At 38.3% G+C, this 9671-nt stretch overlaps 1 protein-coding gene across 1 annotated transcript; it reads left to right on the top strand.

The window, feature by feature from the left end:
• Positions 1-1468: 1468 nt before the first annotated feature.
• Positions 1469-7661, top strand: LOC134317730 (transmembrane protein 26). Its single transcript, XM_062998453.1, has 4 exons — positions 1469-1544; positions 2516-2732; positions 4360-4501; positions 6528-7661. Exons 2-4 carry the CDS (start codon positions 2539-2541, stop codon positions 7164-7166), a joined length of 975 nt encoding a protein of 324 aa, XP_062854523.1. The 5' UTR covers positions 1469-1544; positions 2516-2538; the 3' UTR covers positions 7167-7661.
• The last annotated feature ends 2010 nt before the right edge of the window (positions 7662-9671 follow it).

The following is a 9671-nucleotide window of genomic DNA, read 5'->3' as shown; positions in this document are numbered from 1 at the left end:
AGACATGCATATATAGGCCAGACTGAACTTTCCTGCAATAGTTTATTAGTTTTTACAGATGTAATATGTAAAAATATCCTTCTTACCTCATGTTCCTTCTAAAATGGGCATTTCATGTTGTCCTCTTTTACCCTGACACAAAAAGCTTCAAATTTTTCTTTTTCCCTATGAATCATGTTTTATTTCTGCATAACATTGTGTGCCACTGTGTGTGATTGATGACGTGACTAGATGGTGTGTTTGCAGGTTAATCTGTAAAGAACCTCATCTAATGTTATGAATACTGTACAATATTGTGTCATATAAAATGGGACGATGCTTAGCCACTGGAAGCACACAGTGTAAACCTGGTCTAAGAGATATCTCCCGACTAACGTGTCCTTTTAAGGAACTATCAAAGAATGCAGAGGCAAAAACATCATTATGCAGAGCATAACAGAGTCCTGTTATTTCAGAAGGGGTCATTTTACTTATAACATAGCCCCTCGCTAACATTTAAAAATGATTTTTTATTAGAAAGTGGGTCTCAGGGCCGCTCAGGTAGTGCAGCCTTAAAAATACGCTTGCACACCAGAGCTGGGATTTCATATACATCGTATCGAATCTTAGCTCTGCCATCCGGCTGGGCTGGGCGGCTACATGAACAATGTTTGGCTGTTGTTCATCCATGGAAGGGAGCCGGATAGGGAGCTCATAACTGGTGCAATTACGATGATTGATGGTGTCTGTACAGAGTTGAGGGATAATGCGATCAGGGTTGTCTCTCCATGCACAAGGCTGATCCGCATATGAACTCGCCTCGTTGGGGTGAAAAGATGAAGTCGGCTACTGCACACATCGAAGGGGGTGTGTGTAAAATTCGGTAAAAATCGGATGTGCTAAAAATCGGGAGAAAAAGCATAAAAAGAAAGTGGGTCTTAGAAGTTTTGGGCTTGGGTAATAGACAGATGTACCACCTAAGCAGTCTATTTTTAATAAATATTGTAACTTTTAAAAAAGTAATCAGGATCATAATGCTTGAAACAAGATTTTAAACCCAGGAGTAAAACACATTTGTACATTGACACATAATGTGTAAAAATAGTATGCAACTCATAAATGGCTGTGAGATAAAGTTTTTATCCATTTTTATCTTTAATATTCAGTAAAGCATCTTTGAAAACATGAAGCTGTGTGTGTCTCCCAAACCAGACCCCACTAACGATAACTTTGTTCTTAGGATCTTAAAGGTGACATCATGACATTTGCACATGTACTGGCAGGAAATGTTATCTGGGGAACAACAATGCCAGATACACACATACACACTAGCTTACAGTTTCCTGAAGTTACAGACTCCACTTTATCTATGCTCATGGGTGCAGGAACACACTTATATGAGATCTTGTCTCAGAATCCTCCAGGAGGTTGGATAGGGAGGTTCTGTTTAAAAGGCACTGGCACTCACTTTAAAGCCTGTGGGATGTAAAGAAGCACACTGGGAGCCCCTGCTGAGATGATTCCAAAGGAGAGAAACTTTTGAGCCTAGATTCAGTTTTCACTCTGTAAGTATTATTTAATTATACATACACTGGAGGCATAGGCAGTCACATAGATACAGTTCATCACAAAGTTTGAGATTGTTATTTTTACCATTTCCTAAAATGTCGGCTATATTAGTTGATTTGGTCTGACAAAAATCAATTAACAAATAAAATAAATATTTGTTTTCATTCTGCTGCTAATTCTTACGAATTAATATATTATAAATCTAACAACATAAACATTAAATTAAACAGTTTTACATATACACAATTTTGGTCCATGTTGACAACTGCAACACATCATTTCTGCAGATTTGTTAGTGACACATGCATGTTGCAATCAACATGGATCAAAATTGTCAATGAATGGTGCCAGTGGTTCCAAAGGAGTGGATAATGATTGTTATCAGGAATGGAGGCTGTTTTGAGAGTAAAGCGGGTTTTTCTCAGTATTGAATGATGTTCCTAATAAAGTTTTGTTACTTTAATTAACACACATCATGAAATGACTTATCTGCCATGGTTTGTCTAACACATGGTCACATGATGCAGGATTTCAGTATTTTAATTAGTTCAAAATTAGGCTTAATATACACTATATTTCCAAAAGTATTTGGGTGCCTGACCATGAGCTTGTTGGACATCCCATAAAAATAAAAAAAACAGCCTCGATTGATGTCCCAGTTCCTTCCAAAGCTGTTCGGTGAGGCTGAGGTCAGGGCTCTGTGCAGGTCACTGGAGTTTCTTTAAACCAAACATGTTCTTCATGTCTTTATAGACCTTGCTGTGTGTACAGAGGCACGCTGGAACAGGCAAGGCCTTCCCCAAACTGTTGGAATCATATAATTTCCTTTATACAATTGATTTATTACACCTGTTAGCAACTGTTGTGGCGGAAACACATTAATTCAATAATTAGAAGGGGTGCACCAATATTTTTTTCACCATATTATTCCTATGCAGATACTGATTAATGTTTCTTTTTCCTCCAGTGATTTTCCCATCTGGCTGAACAATGTGTCGAGTTTTAAACATCCTGCTGGCTTTGCTGAGCCGTTTCCTGTTCGCTGTGCATGGCATTATTACAGTATGGCGTGTCGTGGTGGTGAAGGGTGAGCCCTGCTATTGGCTCCTGCTTATGGGTGTTGCACTACTGGGTGTGGAGATGGCTGTCACCATTAAATATACCCAGAACGCAGAGTGGAAATGGTAATAATGGTCTTTTTTGCATTTCTCCCCTTGTCCCACTGCAATCTAGACATTTCTAATTCCCAATTACTGTTTACTGTGTTCCCAAATACAATGCTGCTTGCAACATCCCGCTCTGCCAGTGGATTATTGTTATGTTATCAATAAATAAATAAACTGATGTATATTTTGAATACAGTGGTACCTTGAAACTTGGCATCAATTGGATCTGGAAGTGGCGTCAAGTTTAAAAGATGTTGAGTTTCAAGGTATTTTTTCCCATAACAATGTATGGGAAACCTGTTAATGCATTTCATAGACTTGTGGAACTGCATATATTTTAGGCTAGAACTTATGAGCAGTAATAATTAAGAGAGGTATAGTGTTCCTATGTCCTTTTTAAAGTCACATTAAGCTTTTTTTTTAACAATAAGCATTTAGACTCTCTCTGAAAAGCTGATTTTCACAATTTCTCAGCACCTCGAGCTAGAACACAAGTTTAAAAGTGAAACAGGATGAAAATCCAGCTAATCACAGATACATGCGGATGCTGTCAGAGTAAATTTGACGGTTATTCCACATAAATGCATATTGGTAGCGCTGAACAAAACAATAGTCGCACACACGTCAAGTTTAAGGAAAACGTTGTGTTTAAGGGTAAAAATCTCTCAACGAAGGGCGTCGAGTTACAAGGTACCACTGTACAAAGATTCAGCACCCTTTACGTAAACTAAGCCCAGGGCAGGATTACTGTCTGACCTGAAAAGTGTCTAAAAAAACTTATGTGGGCACTGAGAAACATACGAAACTCCTAGATGCTCAGTACACATGTTGATTTGTGGCACCCACTTTACCCCCTGGTTCAAGTGCCTCCCAGAATACAAATGTTTAGTATTCTGTAAACTTGTATTTTGCTACTGCCCAGCCCTGACTATGTCCCTATAGGATTAGGATTTATGAATACATTGGTAAAGCATATTATTCCTTTTGAGAAAAGGAGGTCACTCCTGCTGTGCAAGAAAAAAATTTACATATTACTTCTCCTTTTTTCATAATGACAAAAGAAAGAGATGCACAGCATCTGTATATTTCCAAATATAAACCGAGTACTTGGGCTAGTCAGCTGGTTTGAGCTGCTGCTGTTGATACTTGGTCTTTATTTGCTTTTGAGCTCATTTATTCTTGGTCTAGATCCCTGATCTATTCTAGTTCAAGTTCTATTCATTCATGTTTTTCTCTCTCAGACTTTGAAGTCTGTTCTCTGGTCTGGAGAGATTTGGCCATATCAGAGGGGATTTGCATAGCGACAGGAATAATTTGCAGTCTGAACTGGTGTCAGTAAGAGCCTTTGGAGTTCAGAATTAAATCTAACTAAAATGTGTCCTATCCTGTTTCTGTAATGGGGAGGAATGGTAGTGCGTCATGTAGTGTGGATGTCGCACAGCACCAGGGCTCTGGGTACATGTAAGCAATGGGTTAGTCAGGTTTTAAACTTTACCTGGCAAACCCATTGTGCTGAAGATCTAATACTTTTTAAAACCAGAGAGTCTTCTAAAGCAAGAAAGTACTGTAAGAATAAAACTTCAGTGTTTTCTGTGATCACAACAAATGCTGAAGAATCTCGACTCGATCTATCTGTGTCTTGCAGGTTCTCCCCGATGGTTTTCCTCTATCTCAGCACTGTGATTCCCTCAATCTGGTTTCTAGAGCTGAACCTGCTGCATTTTAACCTACCAACTAACTCTTCTTTATCTGACCTTCAGCTTCTGTCTCAAATCCCCATAGCAGCGGTGGGTACTACCTGATTTCTCCGATGAGAGCTGATCTAAAAGCAGCTTTTACCTGTAGCATCTCAGTTCATTAATTATTATTATTTGAAATTTCATAGATATTATTGTACTCATATCTGTACTCATATTTACATAAAATACGTTTAGATAGTTTCTTTCTGTAATAAGTTAAACTGAATTATCCTACAATTCTGATTAAATAAAAAATTAGCATTTTTTAAAATTATCGCTCACTCACTCATTTAATCAACTGAAGTTGCTTTAGTAGTTGCATGGGTGTCGCACAGCACTAGGGCCCTTTAGTACATTCCTATGTAATTCCACTTTTACACCTACCGGCACCTAGACAAGTCCTGGAGATCAAATATCGCAGCAGCACCAAGAAAATAACCCTTCCATTATTCCCTTCCTCAGACACCGTTAACTGTGTCTGTTGGACATCCAGCCAAGTTGGTAGCACTGCAGAAATTCAAAGTATTGAGTCTGAACACTTAGCAGTAGTGAGCTAGTGGTGAGCTTCTTAGTGCTTATTGTTTGTGATTTTTGCCTGTTTTTCTTATGTCCACTTGGGTTTTCTCCATGAAACATAACATATCAAACGGTGGACTGGCCATCAGGAGGATCTGGAGTTTTCCCGGTGGGCCGCTCTCTATGTGGGCCGCTGAGAGAGTGAGAGAGTTCAGTGCCTCTGCTTCGTTAGTAATGCCGTTTAAGAAGAGACTGTGGGCCAATCTCAAATGTCGCCTATGCCCTACTTAGGGTACTTCCTAACAGTACAAGACATTTCTTTTAACAGTCACTGAATGATTAATAAGTAGTTATCTAAGCTACTGTTGGATACAAGGGGCTTTAAACCAGCCGTTTTAAGGACTATTTTTGTGAAAGTTCTATTATGTCATGTCCAACATAGTGCACTACATAGGGCGGTGGATATAATTTGAGACGGTACCATTAGTCTCTGCTCCTCAGAAAAAGTAAACACTGTCTTGTCCTCTATAATAAGGAAAATGCAGTTGTTCAGGACATTTTTAGAGTGATTATGTGCATAGCTCACATGGTTAATTTCCCTTGTCAACATATTAAAGTATTTACACATGCGATTTATTTCTTTGCTCATCGGAGCAATGTTATTTTTTTTATTATTTTAATTTTTATTATAGTGAGTTATTAACTTTAGTTATACGATAGATGAAAACTATCAATATCAATCATCTAACATTTGATTAGGGGGTGATATCTGTGGCGCGATGTGTTTGTAGTGTGCTGGTCAAGAAAAAAGTCCAGGGCTGAATTTTGTTCCCAGTCCAGCCCTGATGGACTGGGTATTCTTAATTCAAATAATGAAAGTGAGTAAATGTATACATTTACATCTACTTTTGTGGTATTTAACAGACACCTTTATCCAAAGCGACTTACAATTATAACTGAATACAGTTTTAGCAGTTAAGGGTTAAGTGCCTTCCCCAGGGGCCCAACAGTGGCGATGGTATGGCTTGAATATTAATATTACTAGTCCTTAACCACTCAGCTACTACTGCCCTAAACAGAGCATATAAAAGACATGATCTGAGATTGAACCATGACAAACAGAATTAACCAAACTGCCTGAAAGTGAGAAGAGGCCAGTTATAAAGAGCTAACCCTGGCTAAAGCGAACAATCCTTAATTAGGTACAGAGACATTCTGTGCCTTCAGGCCCCCTGCCAGGTTGCATTGGCAAGTATTGTTTCTACATAAAACTTAAACAACGGCACCCAGGTGGGAGAATTGGGAGAAAAGGGGGTTAAATGGGTAAACTATAATAAAAAAAAACTTATAGACATACTTACAATAAATAGAAAAAAAGAGATATTTTGATGACTTTTTAAAAGCATCTAATCAAATAAAAAAAACCCTAGGTGTCTAGCACCTGAAGGGTTGTCTGAAGAAGGTAACATAAAATTAAATGAAGCAAAAAAAAAGTACATTTTCACTTGTTAAAATAAAATCTGTATTTATCAGTTCTCTTTTATTTTATATTGGTTAGGGTCTGGCAGAGCTGGAACCGGAGAACTGGGTGGCTGGTTTGGAGCAGACCATGCTCATCGTGTTGGTGCTGGGACGATGGCTTATGCCCAAAGGTGACATGTCACGTGACCAGCTGTCCCAACTTCTTATGGTCTATGTTGGATTAGGTGCAGACATCCTGGATATCTTTGACACATTTAAGGAGCCTGAAGTAAAAACCAACCATGTTGTGATAATTGTTGGGTTGAGCCTCTTTACTTGGGCCCTAATGCAGTTTCCTTTGGTTCTGACACAAACAAGTCTATCTAAGAACCCAACTGAGGTCCAGGGTGAAGTCACCAGCTTACTGCCCTGCTCCTCATCCTGCTGCTCCAGTGAGATCTGGAGTCTTCTCCTCACGGTTGGACTCCAGGATGGCCCATTTCTGGTGTACCGCCTGTATCTCATGCTCAAAGAGAATGTTCTGAACCAGCTCATGATCTTTTTCACATGTAAGAACATCCTTATTGTCATCCTGGAGCTCTACAGGATCTATGTTGTGTATTTTGAGATGGGTGGGCCTGAGGAGAACAAAATGTCAAATGATTTACCTCAAGCACAATCAAAACATGTTGAACAAGAAAGGATGGAAGCTCTAGAAGCTGCATGTCTAGACTAGACTGTGTCTAGTAGTGGAAATATTGGAAAAAGTGACTGTTTACACTGATTTACGAAACATGTTTAGTTCTCCTTGTATTGCATAGTGGTATTATACTTTGGTATTATGAGCTTGTTGGACATTTCATTTCAAACCCATGAACATTGATATAGGCAATGCCTTTGCAGCGACAAACAGCCTCCACTCTTATGGAATTGGTTTTCAAAAGATTTTGGTGTGTGTCTAAGAATATTTGTTACCATTCTGTAAAAGAACATTAGCACGTTTAGGCACTGTAATGACTGGATTTAATCAATGTTTTAATTAATATATATAAAAAAAAAAAGGTTTAGGGTTATTGTTATCAGGATTCTGTACATGTCACTGGAGTGCCTCTACACCAAACTCTTGTCTTTATAGACCTGACTTTCAGCACAGGGGCACAGTCTGCTTGAACAAGAAAGCGACCTTTGAAAGCATAACATACAATTATGTAATGTATTATAAACACCTATTAGCAATGGTTGTGGCTGAAGCACCTAAATATGAATAATTAGATGTGGTGTTTACATACTTTATACTATAGTAGCATCCACTAAACTGCATAATCCATAAACTGCATCTCCCACAATGCATGCCGATTTTGTGATGCACAAAGTGACCGCATCCCACCACTAGATGGCAGTGTTTCCACATCAGCGTTTAACTGAGGAGGTTTTCCAACAAGTGATGTTGAGAAATATTTACAAATAATCCCCAAAATGTACAAGAAGAGAAAATTGAAGCAGAAGTAAGAGAAGTTAATGAAAGATGGGAAAGTGAATACAAGTTATGAGGCTGTGTCTGTGGTAAAGGAGTACAATATAAATGTAGATATACGTTATAAATATACAGTATAAATTTGGCATTTTGACACCAAACACAGAATTTAGCCTCCAAGAAAAACAACAAATTGTCCAAGACTTAAAAGGCAGACTGCACTCACAGCAGGTTACGTTACAATCGGCCCTTTGAGGGCCACCATAATGCAGATGTGGCCCTCAATGAAAATTAGTTTGACACCCCTGGCCTAAAGTAATCATTGTACTTATAAACATGCCATTTCAACCCATTAAAATCATCTGTGAAGAATAATGAATTGAGGGTGCTCACGTGGTGTGGCAGTCTATAAGGCTGGCCCACCACTGCTGAGATCCAGGTTCAAATCACAACAGTGCTATCGGCCAGCCAGGCTTCTACACAGACTTGATTGGCTAACAAAAAACAACAGCAAAAAAAGAGAGAAAAAACCCCACTGCAATAGCCACATGTCTATGTAGGAAACATACAGACAAGTGTGTCGTAGGCTGGCTATGTAGCTGTATATAAGAAGCATCCTTTAATCACTTAAAAATCAAATATGATTGGCGCATAATCAGTTATATCACCATTTGACATTAAGCGTGCTCCCCTTAAAAAGTTTGGAACATCCAAAAGTTTAATCCAGAATTACCTGATCAGATAAAGGTTATTCAATAACAACAGTTCAGAATCTGATACTCCATATTAACCCAGTGTAATTTCCCAATATTCCAAAGAGCATGTTACTTATATGTTATTGAATTCCTTACTTTCTCTATAAACACTCCCATAAATGCCTAATGGTGTTTAGGTCATGTGACTGTTAAAGAAAAAGACCATTACAGTCAGCATACCTCAACCTGTTGATGTTTCTGTTTTCCACATGACTTATTTACATTACAATAATAATAATTTAAAAGAGTTCATTTCCACCTGAAAACACTGGGTGCAAAGCAGCAATACACCCAGGTCAGGGTGCCAACCTAAGGGCGTAACACAGTCGCCCATTTACTCAGTCACTTACACCTGGGCAAATCAACCATCTGTATATTTTTAAAAGAAGGTAGGACATCTTTACATACAATGATGTGATCAAAGATTGAAACCTGGTCCCCAGGACCCATGTTGCTTTGTAAGTAAGTAAAGTTTATTTATATAGCGCTTTTCTAGGACCAAGCCACAAAGTGCTTTTTGTGGCGTCCATTCTACCAGATTTTATATAATGTTAACAATTTGTTAGTGTGTATTAAGTAATCCTTTCAACTCTGAACTCTGTACTTATTGCATTATTATTAATGACACTTTTACATTAAAATAATAATAACAATAATAATAATAATTATTATTTAAAATAGTTTAGTGCTACCTGAAAACATTGGGTGCAAAGCAGCAATACACCCAGGACAGTGTGCCAACCTAAGGGCATAACACAAACGCCCATTCACTCGGTCACTTACACCTGGGCAGATTTACCTTCTGTATATTTTTAAAAAGAGGTAGGACATCTTCACAGACAATGATGTGGTGAAAGATTGAACCCTGGTCCCCAGGACCCATGTTGCTTTGTGGTGTCCATTCTACCAGCTTTTTATATGACGTTAACTCACTGTTTTATTGTTAATGGCACAAACTGTTAAACACGCTGTCAAAATGTATGAAATCTTCAAAATCACTTGAAAAACTAAA

Source organism: Trichomycterus rosablanca, chromosome 7, assembly GCF_030014385.1.
Source record: "Trichomycterus rosablanca isolate fTriRos1 chromosome 7, fTriRos1.hap1, whole genome shotgun sequence".
NCBI classification, from domain to species: domain Eukaryota; kingdom Metazoa; phylum Chordata; class Actinopteri; order Siluriformes; family Trichomycteridae; genus Trichomycterus; species Trichomycterus rosablanca.
This window is presented reverse-complemented; position numbering and strand designations above follow the sequence as displayed.

Bases quoted from the DNA above. Each gene is read 5' to 3' on its own strand.
- LOC134317730 (XM_062998453.1), top strand. From the start codon at position 2,539: ATGTGTCGAGTTTTAAACATCCTGCTGGCTTTGCTGAGCCGTTTCCTG. The intron at 2,733-4,359 runs GTAATAATGGTC...TGTGTCTTGCAG, and splicing joins CAGAACGCAGAGTGGAAATG to GTTCTCCCCGATGGTTTTCC. The intron at 4,502-6,527 runs GTGGGTACTACC...TATATTGGTTAG, and splicing joins CTCAAATCCCCATAGCAGCG to GGTCTGGCAGAGCTGGAACC.